We start from the raw sequence: 23,753 nt of genomic DNA, 5'->3' as shown, positions 1-23,753 counted from the left end.
GGGTGGATCACAAGGTCAGGAGATCAAGACCATCCTGGCTAACACAGTGAAACCCTGTCTCTACTAAAAATGCAAAAAATTAGCCAGGTGTGGTGGCAGGCGCCCGTAGTCCCAGCTACTGGGGAGGCTGAGGCAGGAGAATGGCATGAACCCAGGAGGCGGAGCTTGCAGTAAGCCAAGATCGCACCACTGCATTCCAGCCTGCGCGACACAGCGAGACTCTGTCTCAAAAAAAAAAAAAAGGAAACGAAGGTTGGGCGCGGTGGCTCATGCCTGTAAACCTAGCTGAGGCAGGTGGATCATGAGGTCAGGAGATCAAGATCATCCTGGCTAACACGGTGAAACCCCATCTCTATTAAAAATACAAAAAAATAAGCCGGGCATGGTGGCAGGCACCTGTAGTCCCAGCTACTCAGGAGGCTGAGGCAGGAGGATGGCATGAACCTGGGAGGTGGAGTTTGCAGTGAGCTGAGATTGCGCCACTGCACCCCAGCCTGGGCGACGGAGCAAGACTCCGTCTCAAAAAAAAAAAAGAGAGACTATGATTCACTTTGGGAGGCCGAAGCAGGCAGATCACCTGAGGTCAGGAGTTCGAGACCAGCCTGGCCAACACAATGAAACCCTGTCTCTACTAAAACTACAAAATTAGCCAGGTGTGGTAGCGCATGCCTGTAATCCCAGCTACTCAGGAGGCTGAGGCAGGAGAATCGCTTGACCTGGGAGGTGGAGGCTGCAGTGAGTGAGATTGTGCCACTGCACTCCAGCAAAAAAGAGCAAAACTCCATCTCAAAAAAAAAAAAAAAAAAAGAGAGAGAGAGACTATGATTCAGTTGGCAGAGCTTAGAAAGGATTTCTAGGCCGGGCATGGTGGCTCAAGCCTATAATCCCAGCACTTTGGGAGGCCGAGACGGGCGGATCATGAGGTCAGGAGATCAAGACCATCCTGGCTAACAGGGTGAAACCCCGTTTCTACTAAAAAATACAAAAAACTAGCCGGGCGAGGTAGCGGGCACCTGTAGTCCCAGCTACTCGGGAGGCTGAGGCAGGAGAATGGCGGGAACCCGGGAGGCGGAGCTTGCAGTGAGCTGAGATTCGGCCATTGCACTCCAGCCCGGGCGACAGAGCGAGACTCCGTCTCAAAAAAAAAAAAAAAAAAGAAAGGATTTCTAATTCACTGAGTATAGGGTCTGGGAATAAGCAATATGTCTTACCTGTTTTGCCTTTTTTTTTTTTTTTTTGAGACGGAGTCTTGCTCTGTTGCCCAGGCTGCAGTGCAGTGGCACGATCTCGGCTCACTGCAACCTCTGCCTCCTAGGTTTAAGCAGTTCTCTGCCTCAGCCTCCTGAGTAGCTGGGATTACAGGTGCCCACCACAATGCCCAGCTAATTTTTGTATTTTTAGTAGAGACGAGGTTTCGCCATGTTGGCCAGGCTGGTCTTGAACTCCTGATCTCGTGATCCACCCACCTCGGCCTCCCAAAGTGCTAGGATTACAGGTGTGAGTCACCACACCCGGCCCTTTTTCGCCTTTTCTATGGCTGAGGTAGACCCAATTTTTCCTAAATTTCTAATCCTCTTTGCTCCCACTCTGAGATGAAGGCCAAATCTCAATTCAGGCAGTGGGTGCCAAACAGCTGGAGGAGCACTGATCCTGGTTCTAGAAACAATCCCAGGCCATTCTGTAACAGGGTCCTGGGTATTGCAAACTCATGGGTCACAGGGTCTCACCTCCACAGGCTTCCTTCGAAGGATAAAGAAGTTCTCTGCTCGCATCATCATGAAGCGCATGAACTTGTGGCATAAAATCTTCTCGATCTCATCGGCCTGCGGAGTACAAGAGAGAAACGTTTCTCTAAAGCTGACACCCAAGGCCAAAAACACCTTGTAGCCTGGTCTTCTGACTCCAATTTCTCCAAGGCTCCCAGGAGACAGTGAGGTTTGGTATTGGGAAGGATCATTGAAGTGGGGCACCTGACTGCCAGCTGAAATAAGGGTCTACCTTGGGCCATCTGTTAATGAGGACCCATTCAGAGAGGTAATTCTTATAGTCTTCTATCGCTTCTTTCAGAGTCTACGGCTGTACTCCAAGCTGACCTTCCCATTCTCATTTCACTAGTGTTACATTTCCCAGGATGTTTTGTAGCACCACCTGGGCTATCAGAAATAACCTTAGGTGGTCTCTGCTTTAATAACACTGAACATTAAACAATCCCTGAAGTTTCTCCCTTCTGAACTCTCAACATTTCCTTTTTTTTTTTTTTTGAGACAGAGTCTTGCTCTGTCGCCCAGACTGGAGTGCAGTGGCACAATCTAGGCTCACTGCAAGCTCCGCCTCCCGGGTTCAAGCCATTCCCCCGCCTCAGCCTCCCCAGTAGCTAGGACTACAGGTGCCCACCACCATGCCCGGCCACTTTTTTTTTTTTTTGAGACAGAGTCTCACTCTGTCGCCCAGGCTGGAATGCAGTGGCGCGATCTTGGCTCACTGTAATCTCCGCCCCCCCGGGTTCAAGCAATTCTCCTGCCTCAGCCTCCCGTGTAGTTGGGACTACAGGTGCCCGCCACCACGGCTAATTTTTGTATTTTTAATAGAGACAGGGTTTTACCATGTTGGCCAGGCTGGTCTTGAACTCCTGACATCAAGTGATCCACCCGCCTTGGTATCTCAAAGTGCTGGGATTACAGGCATGAGCCACTGTGCCTGGCCCCGAACTCTCAACATTTCTAAAGGAAAATTATTGCTGCTGGTTGCTAGTGTGCCCTTAACACCTCCCAACACTTGTTAACCTCCCATTTTAACAAGGAAAGCAGGCCCCAGGGTTAGAACTTTCTGTAGAAAACATTATGTAGTCTGTATTTAACAATGTTGTTTTGTTTTCATCCTGTTGAAAGTTTAGAGTTGCCTTCTACTGGCCAGGCATGGTGGCTCATGCCTGTAATCTCAGTACTTTGGGAGGCTGAGGTGGGCCGATTACCTGCGGTCCGGAGATGGAGACCATTCTGGCAAACATGGTGAAACCCCGTCTCTACTAAAAATACAAAAATGGCCGGGCGCGGTGGCTCAAGCCTGTAATCCCAGCACTTTGGGAGGCCGAGACGGGCGGATCACGAGGTCAGGAGATCGAGACCATCCTGGCTAACACGGTGAAACCCCGTCTCTACTAAAATATACAAAAAATTAGCCGGGCGAGATGGCGGGCGCCTGTAGTCCCAGCTACTCGGGAGGCTGAGGCGAGAGAATGGCGTAAACCTGGGAGGCGGAGCTTGCAGTGAGCTGAGATCCGGCCACTGCACTCCAGCCTGGGCGACAGAGCGAGACTCCGTCTCAAAAAAATTAAAAAAAATTAAAAAAAAAAATAAATAAAAATAAAAATACAAAAATTAACTGGACGTGGTGGCGGGCGCCTGTAATCCCAGCTACTCGGGAGGCTGAGACAGGAGAACCGCTTGAACCTGGGAGGCAGAGGTTGCAGTGAGCCGAGATCATGCCACTGCACTTCAGCCTTGGTGACAAGAGTTAAGAATCCATCTCAAAAAAAAAAGGAAGCAGAGGCTAGGTTTCCTGCACTCTGAATCTAGAATCTGGCACACTGATCTCTCAGATGGGGACCCCTGGACTGAAAGAGAGCTCCTTACGCTGGGCCTCTTCCATGGTGAACTCACCTGTTTCACAGCGATGCTGACCCGGACAGAGTTGATGGAGCCCTCAATCAGAACCTTTTCCTTCTCATTCCTGCTGATGGTCACAGGTTGTAACAGGAGCTCTTTGCTACTCCTGAAAACACAATGTGACAGAGTCCTCTGTACTACAGAGGGACAGAATAGTCAGAGTGACCCCATGGCAGGTCCTGGAATCACTATGAGACCACAGAGTCCAAGGAATAGAAGACTCACAAGCAGGGGTGCTCCAAGATGGGGGCCAGTGAGTGTGTTCTTCAGCAGAAAGAGCACAGGCTCTGAAGTCAGGGCGAAAAGGTTTTGAAATCCAGCCTCCTCTGTTACTTTCCTTGGGCAAGTTACCCTGTTGGAATCTCAATTTTCTCATCTGTAAAATGACTCTGATTCCTAATTCACTGGTGAGGACTGAGAGAGATCAAAAAGGGTCAAATGTCTAATAGCGTGCCTGGTACAGAGTAGGAGCTTTACAAAAAACAGCTATTTTAGTAACGACAAGTTGAACATCCCCAATCTGCAAATCCGAAATCCAAAATCTGAAACTGGCTGGGCGTGGTGGCTCATGCCTGTAATCCCAGCACTTTGGGAGGCTGAGGCAGGTGGATCACTTGAGGTCAGGAGTTCGAGACCAGCATGGCCAACATGGTGATATCACATTTCTACTAAAAATATAAAAATTAGCTGGGCATGGTGGCGCATTCCTGTAATTCCAGATACTCAGGAGGCTGAGGCATGAGAATTGCTCGAACTCAGGAGGTGGCAGTTGCAGTGAGCCAAGATCACACCACTGTACTCCAGCCTGGGCAACAGAATGAGACTCTGTCTCAAAAAAAAAAAAAAAAAAAAAAAAAAAAAAAATCTGAGAGTTTCTGAGTGCTGACAAGATGCTCAAAGGAGATGCTCACTAGAGCATTTTGGATTTGGGATTAGGGATGCTCAACTGGTTAAGTATCTGCAAATATTCCACAATCTGAAACACTTCTGGTCCCAAGCATTTTGGATAAGAGATACTCAACCTATACGGGCAAACCAATATACCATCTAGGAATGTAGAGAGAACACCGGTCTTGGAGGTAAGGAAAGGCTAAAATTGAACACAGTTTGGCTTCCTTTAATTATCAATCCAGAAATGATTCATTTGCCTCTGAGACCCCTATAAGTTCAGGTTCCAAGGTAATGCCTCTGAATACCTACAGATCTGTAATAGTAATTAATTGTGGTGTGGTGTCTCTAAACTGTTAATCATTTTCAAAGGCCCACTGGAAATCATGTACGTTAAGCAGTATAACAGGGCATATCCTAACATCAGTTATTTTTAAAATTCAAAATTAAATCATACCATTTAAGGTGATAGCCCAGATTATCTCAGTTATGTACGCACCAGATTGAATTTTATTTATTTTTTTTGAGACAAAGTCTTGCTCTGTTGCCAGGTTGGAGTGCAGTGGCACGATCTCGGTTCGCTGCAAACTCTGCCTCCCGGGTTCGAGCAATTCTCCTGCCTCAGCCTCCTGAGTAGCTGGGACTACAGGTGTGCACCACCATGCCCAGCTAATTTTTGTATTTTTAGTAGAGACAGGGTTTCACCATGTTGGCCAGGATGCTCTCGATCTTTTGACTTCGTGATTTGCCTGCCTCAGCCTCCCAAAGTGCTGGGATTATAGGCATAAGCCACCGTGCCCAGCCTCTTTTACTTATTTTTTGAGACAGGGTCTCACCCAGGCTGGAGTGCACTGTCACGATGTTGGCTCACTGCAACCTCTACCTCCCAGGCTCAAGAGATCCTCCCACCTCAGCCTCCCAAGAAGCTGGGCCTACAGGCATATGGCACCAAGCCCAACTATTTTTGCATATTTTTTTGGTAGAGATGGAGTCTTGCCATGTTGTCCAGGCTGGTCTTGAACTCCTAGGCTCAAGCGATCTGCCCACTTCAGCCTCAAGTGCTCAGATTACAGGGGTGAGCCATTGCACCAGGCAATGGCTTGCACCAGCCATTGCATCAGATTAAATTTTAAAGGGGAAAAAGATATTTATGAAATGGAAACTAGATAAGAGAAAATCATTCAAAATGTGGAGTATTTGGATTAGGGTGTCAGAGTGTCTAGACTGGTAGGTACAAAAAAATCCCTGATCATCACATTAGAAAAGTATGGAGATGGAATCTCAGATAACTAAATTATCTGACTATTCCTTAAACTACCAGTGTTTTCAACAATACCACAGGAAAGACTTCATCAACAGCCCCGCTCTGGGAAGTCATACATTGTGTCAAGCAATCTTGTCTTTTCCCCTGGGTTCTGTCCTGCCAACCCACTGACCCTATTTTCTTAACTCCAAATTGGGAATCACCATTCAGCTGGCAGCAAGACAAAATGTCAACTGCAGCTGTCCTGACTACTCTGGGACATAAGTTCACGGCACCTTCTAGACAGGAGCCATCTCTGCGTGCCGCACCCCTCATCCCCACCTTGACTTGTCCTTCCCTACCTGACTTCCACTTCCGGCTTGTTGTGTCGTTCCACAACCTGGGAGGAGAAGTTCTCCAGGCAGAGGGCAGCCTGCAATGTGGCCCGCACGGCACTCAGGTAGGGGCGGAGAGTGGCAGTCTATGGGAAATAACACAAAGGGAAGGGAAGATCAAAATCTGTCACGCCAAACCCACTGATCCCCTATTCCAGCTCCCATGAAGCCAGGCAGCACTGAGGGCGCAAGGCTCTTAAGACACCACTGTGAACAGAACAGACTAGGCCTTCGAGACGCCTTCCAACGTGCAGAGTCGTGGTTTTCAACAGGAGGCAATTTTGCCTACCAGGGTACATTTGGCAATGTCGAGACATTTCCTTTCTTTCTTTTTTAACCTGGGGTCACACCAGAGGAATGCTGAGACATTTTCAACTGTCATGACTTGGCGGGGAGGGGAACTGCAGGCCCTGAGTGGACAGATATCCAATAAACATACTACAATGCACTACAAAGAATTATCGAGTCTCAAATATCAAAAGTGCTGAGGCTGAGAAAGTGATCTAGAGACATACCAGTGAATGCATGATTGTCTTCAATCTGTCTATTAGGCCAACAAATGTATAGGTGTACTGTTTGCCAGGCACTGAGCTAACTGGGAATTCAAAGATGATTAACACTGTCTCTATCCTCAAACAGCTCAACTGGACAACAGATATACAGAAAATAACTATGATATAAAGATAAAATGTGAAATATTTAGATTTACAAGTAATCTATATTTGCAGAAGAAACTGGTTTTGAAAGTGAAATGGGATTAGGAGGATTTTATAACGAGAAAAAGTAGAATAAGGACATTCTTTTTTTTTTTTTGAGACAGACTCTTGCTCTGTCACCCAGGCTGGACTGCAGTGGCACGATCTCGGCTCACTGCAAGCTCTGCCTCCAGGGTTCATGCCATTCTCCTGCCTCAGCCTCCCAAGTAGCTGGGACTACAGGCGCCCACCACCACGCCTGGCTAATTTTCGTATTTTTAGGAGAGAGAGGGTTTCACGTGTTAGACAGGGTGGTCCTGATCTCCTGACCTTGTGATCCACCCGCCTCAGCCTCCCAAAGTGCTGGGATTAGAGGTGTGAGCCCCACACTCAGCCAGAAAAAGGACATTCTTAGTAGAGGGATTAGCTTCTAGATGCACTGGTCAGTCCTTATATCAGCCAAATTCTTTCCCATCTCAGGGCTTTACACATGCTTGACCATCTATTTGTAGGCTTTTTTCCTCTTTCTTTGCCTACGTCATCCTCCAGATCTCAGCTTAATTAAGGAAGGCCTCTTAGGCCTTCACTTCCCCCCCTAATAAAAGCATTTATTACAATTTACAATAAAATGTCTTTCATGTCTTTTTAATTTTTATTTATTTAGAGACAGAGTCTCGCTTCTGTCGCCCAGCCTGGTGTGCAGTGACGCGATCTCTGCTCACTGCAATCTCTGCCTCCCGGGTTGAAGCCTTTCTCCTGCCTCAGCCTCCCGAGTAGCTGGGATTACAGGTGCACACCACCATGCCCGGCTAATTTTTATTTTTAGTAGTGATGGGGTTTCACCGTGTTAGTCATGGTTGTCTTGAAATCCTGACCTCAGGCAGTCCGCCCACTTCAGCCTCCCAAAGTGTTGGGATTACAGGCGTGAGCCAATGTGCCTGGCCTTTATTTTATTTTATTTTATTTTATTTTTGAGACAGAGTCTCACTCTGTTGCCCAGGCTGGAGTGCAGTGGTGCAATCTTGGCTCACTGCAACCTCCACCTCCCGGGTTCAAGTGATTCACCTGCCTCAGTCACGCGAACAGCTGAGATTACAAATGTGCACCACCATGCCTGGCTAACTTTTGTATTTTTAGTAGAGACGGGGTTTTGCCATATTGGCCAGGCTGGTTTCAAACTCCTGATCTCAAGTGATCCGCCCATCTCGGCCTCCTAAAATGCTGGGATTACAGGCATGAACCACTGCACCTGGCCTCCTTCATGCCTTTGTAAAGTGATTTTTCCTTTACTAGGCTGTAAACCTCATGGTCAACAGACCATATTTATTTTATTCACAGCTATATAGCCTCCAACCTAGCTCAGTATGTAACATGTAGAGTGTCTTACTCATTTCCTGCAGAATAAATGAGCAAAAGAAATAATTAAGGTTAGAGTAACACAAAAGGACAGCAAGAGTTCCAGAGTAATAATGAGTACAATGTCTCTGTAGATGAGAAGCATTTTAGATTCACTAAATGAGGCTGCAGTGGTAGACTGAGGTAAGATGTGGAATCTTGAATGCCAGGCTACCAAGTTTAGCTTTTCTCTTAAGGGGGTAAGGAACTACTGGGGCTTTTTGAGGAGGAAGTTCCTGACTGTAGCTGCATGGTGGCTCTGTGAAGAATGATTTGGAGAGGGAAGTGAGACATACAGCAGACTGTGTCACAAGCAAAGAGTATCACAAGTGTTGGACTGACATTAGATGGAGTGGATAATGGAACTGAGAAACAACTTCCCAGGGGCTTATGCCTGTAATCCCAGCACTCTGGGAGGCCGAGGTGGGTGGATCACCTGAGGTCAGGAGTTCAAGACCAGCCTGGCTAACATGGCAAAACCCCGTCTCTACTAAAAATACAAAAAAATTAGCCACGGTGGGTGCCTGTTAATCTCAGCTACTTGGGAGGCTGAGGCAGGAGAACTGCTTGAACCCAGGAGACTGAGGTTGCAGTGAGCTGAGATCTGGCCACTGCACTCCAGCCTGGGCAACAGGAAGAGAATGTGTCTTTAAAAAAAAAGAAAAATAAAAACAACTTCCAACGAACTGTGGTCCAGCCATTCAATTAAATACTACTTAGCAATAAAAAAGAGTAACTGTTGATACACACAATATGGTTGACTCTCACATGTACTATGGTAAGAAGCCACACTTAAAAGCCTGCATACTAAAGCATTCATTTACATGACAATCTGAAAAAGGCAAAACTATAGGGGTTAAAAAAATCAGTGGTTGTCGGGGGTGGGAAGGAGGAAAGGTGTGATTACAAAAGGACTCGAGGGAATTTTTTGGGGTGATGGAAATATTCTGTATTTTGGTTGTAGTAGTGGTTACACAACTTGACTTTTTTTTTTAAGACACAGGATCTTGCTATATTGTCCAGGCTACAGTGCAGTGGCTATTCACAGGCGTGATCACAGTGTACTACAGCCTCGAATTTCTGGGCTCAAGTGATCCTCCTGCCTAAGCCTCCTGAGAGGATGGTACTACAGGCGCATGCCACCATACCCAGCAAGTTTTTGTCAACACTGTTTTTTTTTGAGATGGAGTCTTGCTGTCGTTGCAGTGACAGGCTGGAGTGCAGTGGCATGATCTCGGCTCACTGCAAGCTCCGCCTCCTGGGTTCCCGCCTTTCTCCTGCCCCTGCCTCCGCCTCCCCAGAAGGTGGGACTACAGGAGTCCACCACCACCCTCCCGGCTAATTTTCTGCATTTTTAGTAGAGAAGGGGTTTCACCGTGTTAGCCAGGATGGTCTAGATCGCCTGACCTCGTGATCCGCCCACCTCGGCCTCCCAAAGTGCTGGGATTACAAGCGCGAGCCACCGCGCCCGCCCTTTGGCAACAGTTATAGACAGTAAACCTAAAAAAGGTGACTGGCTCCGTGACGCCTGTCCTTTCATGAACAAAACAGACGTAGTCTCATGCAATACCTTAATAAACTTAAAATTTTAAAAATCAAGAGGCATGTGCTCCGTTAGAAAAAAAAAAATCCAGATTTCTAGCAGAGATATGAGGTCACAAAGTTTGCCAGGATAGGGAACCCAGGAGGAAGAGCAAATTTAGAATGGAAGATGAGTTTTGAACTAGAGGTGTAATTTCAAGGTCTCTTCAAGATATCCAGGCAAACCTTGAAAGAGAGCTGAGAAGCCAGATTAGGAGTCATCAGAGTGAAGAAAGTCAGTAAAGCCAGCAGACTCGATCGGTATCACCAGGGAAGGTGTGAGGATGAGGGAGGTGGTCATCCAAAGTCACAACTCCCAAGAATACCCACATGTATGAAAAAGGGAGGACTTTCAGGAAGGGAGGGATGAGCAGTATCACAGCTAACAAACACTAGGGCTGACACAGTTCAGTCCTGACCAGGAGGGGCCTGAATGGAAGCAACACGAGAGATCCTCCAGTGGGGTGGAAGCAGGGCTGGAGGTACCAATAGTGGGATAAGGAAGTGTGGCCGCCTGCCTTAAGCAACAGTAGGGTCAGGAAGGCAGAAGAGGACAAAGGGCGTATTTAGTGAAGCTCTACTGTGGATAGGCAGATGGACCTGCTACATGCCTCAGCGGCCCTTCGACGAGCTAAGAGTCCGACTACGTACCCTCGAAACGCTCCAAAGAGCCTAGGAAGCCCCACTTCCGGCTTCCTCCAGGGCTCAGGAAAAGCCCCTACCTGCTTGGAAGGCTGATCATGAAGCCGCAAGGCCCGCTTCAAACCAGGGAGTACTCCTACTCGCCCCTTCCTCACCTCGGGCCCCCGCCCTCTTTCTCCCACCCTCATGGTGTCCCCACAACCCCCCGGCATCCCTCGGCCCCGCGCCCCTGCGGAAAAGCCACATCTCCCACCGACCCACTGCCCTGAGGCTGAACAGCTGGGGGTCCCTGGCCGGGGGCCCGGCTCTCTCACCATCGCGGGCGCTGGCTGGGCCGGAAAGCGGAAGTACGGAAGTGGCCAGCCCCGCGATGCCTGCTCTTTCGCGAGAAGCGCAGCCGCTGTCTCCGCCCGGACTTCCGGACGGTACCATCTATGCTCTGAGCAGGATAGGGAGCCCTTGCGAACGCCTGGGCCTTCCGGAAGTTTTCCACCTAGGGCTGTCTCGGTATCTTTAAACTCTTGCACTCGAGTCACTACTTAAGCTCCTCCAGGAATGGGAGCAGCTCCCCTTTGTGCCTTCGGCCTTCTTGTTACCTTTGCCACAGCCTCCCCCCAGGTATGCAATGGTACAGCCCAGCTTCAGATTGGGCACCAAATTAGGACAAGCTGAAGCGGAGGAGCCCTTCGTTTCTTCCGGTTCTGTGCCCCCATCCTTACTCTCGCCCCTCCTACCCGCAGCTCCTGGGGCTCAGCGGCGCTAACTGCAGCGCCGAGATCTCCGCCGCCAAGCCCCGCCTTCCGCCCTGGGCTGTGCCCTGGGGCTCGCCTGAGGCCGACCACCCGCACCCCACCTCTAGCGGGCCTGCTCGAGGCCCACCTTCTCCCCACCCCCGGCAAACTTCAGTAGGCTCGCCCTCGCTGACTCCCCGCCCCCGCGTCAACTGCAAGGGGCCCGCCCATAGCCAGTTCCGGGGCGGTTGCTCCCATCGACCGGAACTCCCCGCCCCCTCCCGCGGCCCTGGGGCCGTAGGAGGCCGCAGTGAGGAGGTAGAGGGGGCGGGGGTCGCGCTAGGGTGTCCCTAGAGAACGAGGACTCTGAAGGCGGGACATTTGGGCGACCCCCGGGCAGGGCCAGCCATTAAACAGTCCCATTTCTGTGCCAGACACTGAACTGGGCTCTTGACGGGCATCATCTCTTAATCCTCAGAACATCTCAGGGAGGTAGGTACTGTTGTTATCCCCATTTTTCAGATTCAGACTTTTAATGGGGAAACAGACCGAGATTTCTTTTGTTCCCATTTTACAGATGGAAAAACTGAGACTCAAAAAGGTTAAATAACATGTTCAGGGGCACATAAGTACAGAATGGTAAAGCCCGGATTTGAACCCGGGTCTGTCTGGCTTACCAGGCCATGTTCTAAACCACTATTAGTGACTAGAGAAGGGAGAAAGGTGGAGTAGGATAAGAAAAGAGGCCAAGAGTCCCAGAGAACATGGTAAGAATGGGGTGCTTGGAACTCAAAGTCTTAGCAGAACCCAAGAGAAATAGAAGGGAAGGAAAGAGCATCAGAAAGGCAAGGCAATGCATAGTAATATAGCATGGTGATCAGGGGTGCAGACTCAATATAGCGGGGTTCAAATTGCATCTTGGAAGCATAGGCACATACCCACCCTTACAGAGTCTCAGTTTCTTTCTCTGTAAAAACGAGATCACAACGGTCCTTGTTCATGGTGCTGAGTGAGAAATTAAGTGAGATAAGCTGATAAAGTGCTTTGCACCTAGCTTGGTGCACAGTTAAGTGCCCTGTGAGTAGGAACTGTGCCATCAATTTTGTCAGTAAGGGACTGAAGCCTGGCTTGCTTGAGGCTGTCCCTGGAGGTAAGAAGCCCTTGGGCTTTTCTCAAACCACTTTGTCTGCCATCAATGGCCCTGTCCTCTCCAGCCCCACAGGATCTCCATATCCTGGGCCATGAGTGAGTTGAAAGACTGCCCCTTGCAGTTCCATGACTTCAAGTCTGTGGATCACCTGAAGGTCTGTCCCCGCTACACGGCAGTGCTGGCGCGCTCCGAAGATGATGGCATCGGCATCGAGGAGCTGGACACCCTGCAGCTGGAGCTTGAGACCCTGCTGTCTTCTGCCAGCCGGCGCCTGCGTGTGCTTGAGGCCGAAACCCAGGTGATACCCCAGAGAGGGGCCATCACCAGAGATGGACTGCAACAAGTTATGGGATGGGTCATTGAGTTAGCTCCGTATGCTGAGACCTGGGATACAGGGGTTTGTGGGGAGAGGGAGAGAGACCCAAACTGGGTTTGCATGACACAAAAAATAACAAGAATATGCATGATCCCCTTAAATTGCACGATTTCTAATTCAGTACACTTCTGTTGGCATCCCCCCCACGCATCCCTCATTATGTTCTGGGTTCTACACTAGTCATTAGAGAAAGGTAATTAGGACAGTTTTGACTGTCAAGGAGCTTGCCAACTAAGAAAGGGAGAAAGTCAGGTGCATACCAGGTGATGTGATGTTGTGGTTAGGAGTCCTAGGGAACTGGAATGGGGAGACCTGGATTTGAATCCTGGCATAAGCACTTGCTAGCATTGCTGTTTCCTAGCTATATGACTTTGAGAAAGTTTTCTCATATCTCCGAGTATCGGTTTCCCTATCTGCAAAGTGGGGTGAATAATAGGACCTACCTTAGTGCTTTTGTGAGGATTAAGAGAGAATTTTTGCAAAAACTCAACCCAATGCCAGACACTAAGTAAGCACTTCAGGTGTTATTTATTTACTACTCTGATTACTTTATTCACTGCATAAAGATGCCTTGAGCCTTGTGTGCCAGGCGCTGTGCTGTATCCTGCAAAATAGAGATGGTTAAGGTGGGCTTTTTGGTCTTCAGTAGCTTATGGTCTAGTTGAAGAGACAAGGTGCGATGGTCATTCCAGTGTGACCAAACAGCATGATTGGGTGCACGATGGAGGTGTGAAGTGCCAGAGACTTGTAGAGGAAGGAGGTGCCAACTGGAACTAAAAGGATGAATGGCATTAACTTGTCCCTGGGAATCCATGGAAGCTCCTTGAGGAAGGCTATGACTCAAGTTGTATTTTAGCATCTAAGAACCTGGGTAACTGATTCAGAGAAGGCATCTCAGTGGTGGTGACATTGAAGTGAAGGTTTGCTGGGAGGACTCTTCTGTTAAACAGTATGTGACTGGCATGGGTGATAAAGAAGTGAATCAAGAGTACAGATGAACAAGTGAATGAGATGATAAGTATATGAATAAAATCCTAAGAGGCCAGGCACAGAAAATGAGCTGAATTTTGAAGGATGAGTAAGAGTTTACTAGGTAAAAAGAGGATAGGGAAAGACCCAGGAGACTCCTTAGATTCTAGATCCTAATTTATTCAGTAGAGGAAAGAGATATTCTGTGTTTTCCCTTCTCCCCCTCAGTGACAGTTTCTGTAAATTTCAGATCCTCACCGACTGGCAGGATAAGAAAGGTGACCGACGATTCCTGAAGCTGGGTCGAGACCATGAACTTGGAGCTCCTCCGAAACATGGAAAGCCCAAGAAGCAGAAACTGGAAGGGAAGGCAGGACATGGGCCGGGCCCTGGCCCAGGACGGCCCAAATCCAAAAACCTTCAGCCCAAGATCCAGGAATATGAATTCACTGATGACCCTATCGACGTGCCACGGATCCCCAAAAATGATGCTCCCAACAGGTTCTGGGCTAGAGAACAAAGAAGGGGGCCTCGAGGTTCTGGTGGTGGAAGCGCTGGTGGGGCAGGGGCACCCACTGAGGATCTGCTTCTCCCTGCAGGTTTTGGGCTTCAGTGGAGCCCTACTGTGCTGACATCACCAGTGAGGAGGTCCGCACACTTGAGGAGCTACTGAAGCCCCCAGAAGATGAGGCTGAGCATTACAAGGTAGAAACTCTGGGCCTTGATAGACATGATGCAGAACAAGAGAGTTCAGAGGTGGCTGAGAATTAAAGCTACTAAAGCCATGCGTCATCTTCCTTCCCCTACCCTGTCCAGCCTCCTATCTGCTCCATCAATGTATCCAGACACCCAGTTCCAAACTCAGCTTTCTGTGTGCGCTGCCTCCCCTCTACCCGAGCCAGATGTCACCACGCCCTCAAGCTTAAGTGAAGTGTGCCCGTGTTCCTTTATCTCTGTCCCTTTGCTTTGGTCCAAGCCTTCATCAGCTTCTATACAAACAGCCCCTTAACTCTGTTCCTGCTTTGAGGCCTCTGGAGGAACCTTTCTTCTTTCTTTAAGATGTAAAGCTTGGGCCAGGTGCAGTGGCTCATGCCTGCAATCCTAGCACTTTGGGAGGCCAGGGCAGGCAGATGGCCTGAGCTCAGAAATTCGAGACCAGCCTGGGCAACATGGTGAAACCCCATCTCTACTAAAATACAAAAAATTAGCTAGGCATGGCGGTGTGCACCTGTAGTCCCAGCTACTTGGGAGGCGGAGTCAGGAGACTTTCTTGGACCCGGGAGGTGGAAGTTGCAGTGAACTGAGATCACGCCACTGCACTCCAGCCTAGGCAACAGAGCAAGACTCCGTCTTTAAAAATAAATAAATAAATAAAAAAGAAAGCTCACACCTGTAATCCCAATACTTTGGGAGGCTGTGGCAGGCAGATCACCTGAGGTCAAGAATTCAAGACCAGCCTGACCAACATGGTGAAACGCTGTGTCTACTAAAAATACAAAAATTAGCTGGGCATGGTAGCGTGCACCTATAATCCCAGCTACTCAGTAGACTGAACCAGGAAAACCACCTGAATCGGGGAGTCATAGGTTGCAATGAACCAAGATCGTGCCACTGTATTCTAGCCTGGGTGACAGAACGAGATTCCATCTCAAAAAAAAAAAAAAAAAAAAAATTAAGAAGATATAAAACTCTATGTTTTAATGATGAAAATAAATAAAACATGCTCCATTAAAGAATATTTAGAAAATACAGAAAAATGTTGAGGGAGACTACTCCCATAGGTCAGCTGTCATCAGATGTGCTCATGACATGGCGCTGCATCTAGGCCTCTCTTCATCCCGTTATCTACAGGATCAAGTCCACGCATCCCAGTCCTTGATGGCACAGCTCCAGTGCCCCTCTCCATTTTCCTCAGCCATACCCTTCTTCATTGCTGTATTGACCAGTCCCACCAAGTACCTTGCCGTCATTCCAGGACACCACAGCCTCCTTGCTGGTCTCTGGGCCCCTCTGGCAAGCTCTTCTCTCCCTCTTCTCTCCTTGATAGACTTGACTCACCCTCCAAGGCCCTGATCTCATGTTACCTCCACCAAAGCACCCTTTCAGATTCTCCAGCAGAAAGTTAGTCTCTCCTTTGTGCTGCCACAACACTCTGATCTATCTCTTTCACTTCACTTACCTGACTTCTTAAAAATTTATTGGAAGAAGAGTTCATACAGACAGCAGTTAATTCAAGCCATATAAAAGGTAATTCCCTCTAACCCCTGACCTGAAGGCTCCTAATTCTCTCGAGAGGCAATTGATGTGACCTGAGACAATCCGTGTATGTAGAGTATTCTGCACCTTCTATCTTGGGAATTGTTTCAGATTGGCTTCTGTGTGTGTGTCTTAGTCCTTTTTGGACCTGTCTCCCTTATTAGAATGTAAAGCAGAGGTTTTATCTTCTTTATACTTTCTTACCTATATCTGCCACTGGGCCTGGCCTTGGACTAGGGACTTGAGAGAGAGATAAGACAGGTAAGTGAATGAATAAATGATTGAAGCATGGCTGGCCAGTGCTTACCCACTCAGGGTTGGGTGCCATCTTTTCCACAGATCCCACCCCTGGGGAAGCACTACTCCCAGCGTTGGGCCCAGGAGGACCTGCTAGAGGAGCAGAAGGATGGGGCCCGGGCAGCAGCCGTGGCTGACAAGAAGAAAGGCCTCATGGGGCCACTGACTGAACTGGACACTAAAGGTAGGCCTCTCACCTCCCTGCCAACCCCAGGTCAGGACTTGAGTTCCAGAACTTCACCCCACCTGCCCTCCTTTCCTATGCCCACTTAGATGTGGATGCCCTGCTGAAGAAGTCTGAGGCCCAGCATGAACAGCCGGAAGATGGATGCCCCTTTGGTGCCCTGACGCAGCGCCTCCTGCAGGCCCTGGTGGAGGTGAGCACCCTAACCCAAAACAGGAACCACATTTACTTTGTGTTTTAATGTGTTATATTTATTTTTTATTGGAATATATCATACATTTATTAGGTTGGTACAAAAATAATTAGGTTGCTGCAAAAGTAAAAACTTGGACTAATATATAGCAAAAGATTGGGAATAATACATAACTTTTGCACCAACCTAATAGAAAAGTGCACAGATCATAAATGTACAGTTTTCACAAATGAGCTTGTATTAGCAGCTTGGAGATTACAAAATGAAACATTACTATATCCTAGAAGCCCCTCTCGTGCCCCTGTTTTTCTCCAACTTCCCCCAAAGATAGCCTCTGCTCTGCAATTAACTTTTGCTAAGCATCTGTTGGAGGGGCTTTATATACATCCTCCCACTGGAGGCTAGGACAGTGGTTAACCCTGTGTTACAGATAAGAAGATTAGCAGCTCAGAAAAGGGAACTGTTCACTTGAGGTCTCACACAGCAGGATTCAAACCCCTACTTCGGGGTCCCTGTCTTTATACCTGCTGGTTGACCTTAGACACACCCTCATACTCTTTCACCTCATTGAGACTCAGTTTTCTTTTCTGTCTCAAACACAATAGTTTCTCTCATGTAACAGTCTGGGTACGTGTTCCAGGTTATCTAAGGTAGGGGAAGGGGCAGGTCTCTACCTCATATCATCAGACAGGAACCCCAGCTGACGGTGGCCTTGCAGTCTGCACAAGGTCACTGTGGGCATAATTGTCACTCCAGTCCCACAGAATAAGAGCAAGGAGGAGTGTGTGAAGGAAACTTTTTGGGCCATGCCTAGCTGTGGCTCTTATTTCCCCTGGAGAGAATCTGTCACATGACCATACCTGCCTGCAAGGGAGCCTGGGAAATGTAGTGCAGCTGGACAGGCATTGCCTAGCTGCCATGGAGGAAAGGAGAGAGGCGTTCGGACAGCTAGCACCTCTGCCACAGCAGGCCTAGCACAGTGCCTGGTGCGTTGCAGGCACTTCACAAACCTTAGCTGTTCATTACCATCATTGAGTGTTAATCATTTCTCTTCTGTGTTCCTTTTTCTTCATATCAGTACAAAAATGGATTTCTAGAATGATCAAAGCAGTCTGGGATCAGTATGGGAAGGCTTCCCAGAGTAGGTGGGATAGGAAAGATAAAAGGATATTTCTGGTGTTTGAAGACTGTCAGTGTAAGTCAGAAAGGAGCAGGAAAGTAGAACAGCTCTTTTTCCTTCCACCCATTTCTGTGGTCTTCTAGGAAAATATTATTTCCCCTATGGAGGATTCTCCCATTCCTGACATGTCTGGGAAAGAATCAGGGGCTGACGGGGCAAGCACCTCCCCTCGCAATCAGAATAAGCCCTTCAGGTGAGTGGTGTCCTATCCACAACCCACAGTCTGGCGCCCACTTCTGTTGGCTTCTCTCCATCTCAACCTGGGGAGTTCCTCATCAAAAGAGGCTGGGGACAGTTAGGTGAAGCCCAATAGCAGTCTCAAATGTGAGTGCTGGCCCAGTGTGTCTGCATGCACAGACTGAGTGCAGGGTTGTTCAGCACAGAACTGTTCATACCATAAATAAACCAAATATCTCGCTGAAGGGGAGTGGTTGGCTAAATTGGCATAACTCCATATGATGAAATAACTTGCAACTATTAATCAAATAGCTGCAAGTATAGAGAAATATAGGTAAATGATGTGAAAAGATGTAAATTATAGAGTGCCAAGTGGGGAAAATGTTAGTTGTAGCCCAGTATAGATACATATTTTTATAATCTTATTTTTACTTAAAATGTATTTCATTTTTTCTTTTTTTTTTTTTTTTTGAGACAGAGTCTCACGCTTGTCATTTAGGTTGGAGTGCAATGGCGCAATCTTGGCTCACTGCAACCTCTGCCTCCCAGATTCAAGCGATTCTCCTGCCTCAGCCTCCAAGTAGCTGGGATTACAGGCGCCTGCCACCATGCCAGGCTAATTTTTGTATTTTTAGTAGAGATGGGGTTTCACCATGTTGGCCAAGCTGGTCTTGAACTCCTGACCTCAGGTGATCCTCCCACCTCGGCCTTCCAAAGTGCTGGGATTACAGGCATGAGCCACCATGTCTGGCCTACTTAAAATACATATATATATATATATATATATTTTTTTTTTTTTTTGAGGCGGAGTCTCGCTTTGTTGCCCAGGCTGGAGTGCAGTGGCCGGATCTCAGCTCACTGCAAGCTCCGTCTCCAGGGTTTACGCCATTCTCCTGCCTCAGCCTCCCGAGTAGCTGGGACTACAGGCGCCCGCCACCTCGCCCGGCTAGTTTTTGTATTTTTTTTTAGTAGAGACGGGGTTTCACCGTGTTAGCCAGGATGGTCTCGATCTCCTGACCTCGTGATCCGCCCGTCTGGGCCTCCCAAAGTGCTGGGATTACAGGCTTGAGCCACCGCGCCCGGCCTTAAAATATATTTTAAAATATATTTAAACACGTGCACATAGGGGAAAAACCTGGACTAATATGTAGTAAAAGATTGGGAATAATATATAACAAAATCTGGAATATATATAACAACATATAACAAAATAATAGTGATTCTCTCTGGGTTGTTGGCATTACAGGTTTTTCCATATTTTTTGGATAGTGGATACATATGTTGCTTGTGTTTAAAAACCAGACCAGATGTGTCTGTCCTTCCCTTTGTATCTGGATAGACACAGAGGGGGTGCCCAAAGGGAAAGGCAGGTTTTCACTGAGCTTGGGAAGCCCTGGGAACCTCCAGGGTGGGCCCTCCTCCAAGCTGGCTCTTGAGTCTGACAAGGGCCTGCCTCCCCCTGCAGTGTGCCACATACTAAGTCCCTGGAGAGCCGCATCAAGGAGGAGCTAATTGCCCAGGGCCTTTTGGAGTCTGAAGACCGCCCGGCAGAGGACTCCGAGGATGAGGTCCTTGCTGAGCTGCGCAAACGGCAGGCGGAGCTGAAGGCACTTAGTGCCCACAACCGCACCAAGAAGCACGACCTGCTGAGGTGAGTGTGAGCAGGATGCACAGTCCCGCAGGTGGCCTTGGAGGCTGTGGCCACAGCTGGTCACCTTCCAGGGGTTTTACAACAGGCTTTCCAAGCCTGGCTGGCCTCTAAATCGCCTGGAGAGCCTCGAAACAGCAGTGGCCAGTCCACCGGGTATGTGTCAAACAAATTCTAATTCCACAGAGTGGGGCTCAGGCACCTGTGACTGATTGATCGATTGATTTGATTTGATTTGGTTTGGTTTTTTAATTGTGGTAAAGGCATAATGTAAAATGTATCCCCATGGAAGGCTGAGGCAGGAGAAACACTTGAACCTGGGAGGCAGAGGTTGCAGTGAGCCAAGACTGAACCATTGCACTCCAGCCTGGGCAACAAGAGTGAAACTGTGTCTCAGAAAAAAAGAAAAGAAAAAAAAATGTACCCTTCTTAACCATTTTTAAGTGTGCAGTTTAGTAGTGTTACCCATATGCACATTGTTGTGTGATTTATTTTTTGTCTTTTCATGCTGATTTTCTTTTTATCCCCAAAGTTTTTTTATTAAAAATTTCATACACACAGAAAATCTGAAAGAATCATACAATAAACATCAGTATATTCTCCACCTAGACTAATTAACTGTTAACATTTTGTTGGAGATCTGTGATTTTTATTTGCTTATCACAAGACATTGACCAGTGTTTTAGGACATGTTCTTTTGGGAATCCATCACAGTGCCTACCATTCATTTGAGGTCAACTCCCATCCATCTTGTTCTGCATTGATCACAAAAGGGTATAGGTGACATCTGGAGGAAGACTGTGGAATAGCTACCCTTTAGTTAAAGAGATAGGGAAGCAACCCAAACAAGTCTCTGCTTCTCACAGGCAAGTGCTGTGTCTTAACTTCATAGAGCCCTGACAGGACAGGGCACACACATCCATTTGGCCTTTTTTTTTTGTTGAGACAATGTCTCACTCTGTTGCCCAGGCAGTGGGTGCAGTGGCATGATCTCGGCTCACGGCAACCTACGCCTCCCAGGTTCAGGCAATTCTCCTGCCTCAGCCTCCTGAGTAGCTGGGATTACAGGCACGTGCCACCACCATGCCCAGCTAATCATTTGGCCATTCTTATTGTCTCTTAAGACATTGTGCTAGGGACCAGCAAGAGAGGCACAGCAAGAGACTTGCAGATTACTAGCAGATGATCAGTAAAGACGGGTGCCATTAAAAGGAGAGGTAGTTGCTGACAAGCTGCCAGGGTATTTAAGGATAATGGTGATTAATGTATGCTAAGTGCCTACTGTGTGTCAGAGGCCTTATGTACACTCTCTCAAGTGTCTTGACAACAACCCAGGAGGGAGGTGCTGTTTTCCTTGTTTACCAGGTGAGGAAATAAAGGCCCAGTGAAGCGAAGTGCTCTGCTGAAGGTCACACACTCAATAATTAACAGCCAAGCTGAGACTTGAGCCCATGGCTGAATCAAAGCCTCTTTCTGTAATAGTTCATGTTTTCTCTGAAAGGTGAGAAGAAAACACAGATGGAAGGGGCACTGAGGGAAGCAGAGGGAGAGAGGAAGAGAGAGAAAAGCAGGCATGTGCAGTTACAGAAGTAATGGGCCTTAGCTGGGCCTGGTGGCTCATGCCTATAATCCTAGCACTTTGGGAAGCTGAGGTGAGAGGCTTGTTTGAGCTCAGGAGTTCGAGACTAGCCTGGGCAATGTAGTGAGACCCCCATCTCTACTAAAAATTTAAAATCAGCCAGGCATGGTGGCACATGCCTATAGTGCTACTCAGGAGGCTGACATGGGAGGATCACTTGATCCTGGGAGGTGGAGGCTGCAGTGAGCTTGATCAGGCCACTGTACTCCAGCCGGGGTGACAGAGTGAGACCTGTCTCAAAAAAAAAAAAAAAAAAAAAAAGTAATGGGCAATGAAGAAATGGCTTGCGGCTCTCAGGAAACCAGAGCACAGCCCTTACCCTGCTGCAGAGCAGTTGCAAGGCCTTAAGCACCCCCTGACCTGAGCAGCAGCTTCCTCTTCTGGAAAACGGGTAGGCTGGACTCAATCACTAAGTGACTTTCCAGCTCCACCATCAGTGAAATGTATAAATCAGATCCTATTCAGAGAGATTGATTTGGTGTTTCACCCACTGCCTGTCAGCCTCAGGCTGCCTAGACCTTAGGGGGCTCTGGAATGTAGATGCTGAAGTAAGCAGGCCTTCTGCTGGCACTGGAACACCTGTTAAAGAACAGTATTTAAAAATAAGAGTTTAGCCCCAGCCTGCTCCAGATCTCCCACTTACTCACTGTGGGATCCTGGGATCATCTTTGAGCCTCATTTTCCTCACGGGTAACATAGGAATAATAGTACATACTTTGCAGGGTTTTTAGGAGGATTAACTGAAAGAGAGAGTGGGTGTGCGTGCGTGTGTGTGTGTGTGTGTGTGTGTGTGTATATATATTTTTTAAGAGACAGGGTCTTGCTCTGTTGAGGAGGCTGGTCTCAAACTCCTGGCCTCAAGCGATCTTCCTGCCTCTACCTCCCAAAGCGCTGGGATTATAGGCCCGAGCTACTTCACCCAGCCTACTGTATATATTTTTAAGACTTTTTTTTTTTTAAAGACACAGTCATGCTATGTTGCCCAGACTGGAGTGCAGTGGCATGATCATAGTTCACTGTAACCTTGAACTCCTGGCCTCAAGCAACCCTCAGCCCCCTTGGAGTTGGGACTACAGGTGTGTACCACCACACCCAGCTAATTTTTAAATTTTTTTTGTAAAGACATCTCACTAGGCCGGGCGTGGTGGCTCAAGCCTGTAATCCCAGCACTTTGGGAGGCCGAGACTGGCGGATCACAGGGTCAGGAGATCGAGACCATCCTGGCTAACACAGTGAAACCCTGTCTCTATTAAAAAAAAAAAAATACAAAAAACTAGCCGGGCGAGGTGGTGGGCGCCTGTAGTCCCAGCTACTCGGGAGGCTGAGGCAGGAGAATGGCATAAACCCGGGAGGCGGAGCTTGCAGTGAGCTGAGATCCGGCCACTGCACTCCAGCCTGGGCGACAGAGCGAGACTCCGTCTCCAAAAAAAAAAAAAAAAGACATCTCACTGTGTTCCTCAGACTGGTCTCGAACTCCTGGGCTCAAGTGATCCTCCTGCCTTGGGCTCCCAAAGTGCTGGGACTGCAGATGTGAACCACGATGTGCAGCCAAGACTTTATTCTTTTAGAGCAGTTTTAAGTTCACAACAAAATTGAGAGAAAGGTACAGAGAATTCCCGTATACCCCCTGTCCCCACATGTGCACAGCCTCCCCCATGATCAACATGAGTTAATATTTTTTTCAGGAGCTTAAAATAGTGCCATATAAGTACAGGTCAGTAACTGCTTTTTGGTCACGACTGTATGACAAAATCCACAAGCATGCCTGCCAGCCTGGGCTGGTGGGTAGGCTTAGTCTTGAAGGTGAGGGGGGGGTGCTCTCTGGAGGTGGGCTGACCGTGGTACCTGGCTGGCTGGTCCCCACAGGCTGGCAAAGGAGGAGGTGAGCCGGCAGGAGCTGAGGCAGCGGGTGCGCATGGCTGACAACGAGGTCATGGACGCCTTTCGCAAGATCATGGCTGCCCGGCAGAAGAAGCGGACTCCCACCAAGAAAGAAAAGGACCAGGCCTGGAAGACTCTGAAGGAGCGCGAGAGCATCCTGAAGCTGCTGGATGGGTAGCCTTCACCCCTGCCTCAGGCTGATTATCTGGCCTCAGGGAGGGGAAGGGAGGCCCACTTCCTTCTTTGCGCACAGGAAGCATTGGCCTGTGGCTGTCCCTCAAATGGTGACAGTCTCTAGAGGACCGTGGCCCTTCCCCTGAGGTCTTTTGGCCTAGCTCTGTACAGCCAGGACACAGGAAGCCCTGCTGGGCTGGCCTGAGGCCTAGTCTCTGCTTGGTCCCTAAGATGGGGCTGGAGGGGACTTCGTTTCCTGGTCTTCCTCTTCCCCATTTACCATCCCCCACTCCCTAACCCCCTACCCCTGTTTCCCCTTCAAGGACTTCTCCCTTGTGGTTTTTGTAAAGTGCAAACTTAAGAATAAAGTGACTGCTGTGGTTTTTCAAAAAAA

At 48.4% G+C, this 23,753-nt stretch overlaps 2 protein-coding genes across 5 annotated transcripts in view; one reads left to right on the top strand and one right to left on the bottom strand.

The window, feature by feature from the left end:
- The window catches only part of ARPC4 (actin related protein 2/3 complex subunit 4), a 16,535-nt gene extending 5,139 nt beyond the window's left edge, over positions 1-11,396 (bottom strand). Inside the window, exons 1-4 of one of the 4 annotated variants that reach the window (XM_033210596.1) lie at positions 10,819-11,396; positions 6,159-6,277; positions 3,660-3,771; positions 1,728-1,823 (exon numbers count right to left, since the gene is read on the bottom strand). In XM_033210596.1, coding sequence (XP_033066487.1) covers positions 1,728-1,823; positions 3,660-3,771; positions 6,159-6,277; positions 10,819-10,821 — 330 coding nt within the window. In that variant the 5' untranslated portion in view covers positions 10,822-11,396. Of the gene's footprint in view, positions 1-1,727; positions 1,824-3,659; positions 3,803-3,890; positions 4,080-6,158; positions 6,278-10,818 lie in introns of those variants that run through there. The other 3 variants (XM_033210597.1, XM_033210595.1, XM_033210598.1) reach the window with 3 other exon arrangements.
- On the top strand, positions 10,932-23,753 carry TADA3 (transcriptional adaptor 3). The gene is made up of 9 exons (XM_033210586.1): positions 10,932-11,727; positions 12,450-12,683; positions 13,981-14,231; positions 14,330-14,435; positions 16,326-16,467; positions 16,557-16,660; positions 17,924-18,033; positions 19,483-19,668; positions 23,171-23,753. Exons 2-9 carry the CDS (start codon positions 12,477-12,479, stop codon positions 23,361-23,363), a joined length of 1,299 nt encoding a protein of 432 aa, XP_033066477.1. The 5' UTR covers positions 10,932-11,727; positions 12,450-12,476; the 3' UTR covers positions 23,364-23,753.

Source organism: Trachypithecus francoisi, unplaced genomic scaffold (genome assembly GCF_009764315.1).
Source record: "Trachypithecus francoisi isolate TF-2019V2 unplaced genomic scaffold, Tfra_2.0 Lachesis_group0, whole genome shotgun sequence".
Lineage (NCBI taxonomy): Eukaryota > Metazoa > Chordata > Mammalia > Primates > Cercopithecidae > Trachypithecus > Trachypithecus francoisi.
This window is presented reverse-complemented; position numbering and strand designations above follow the sequence as displayed.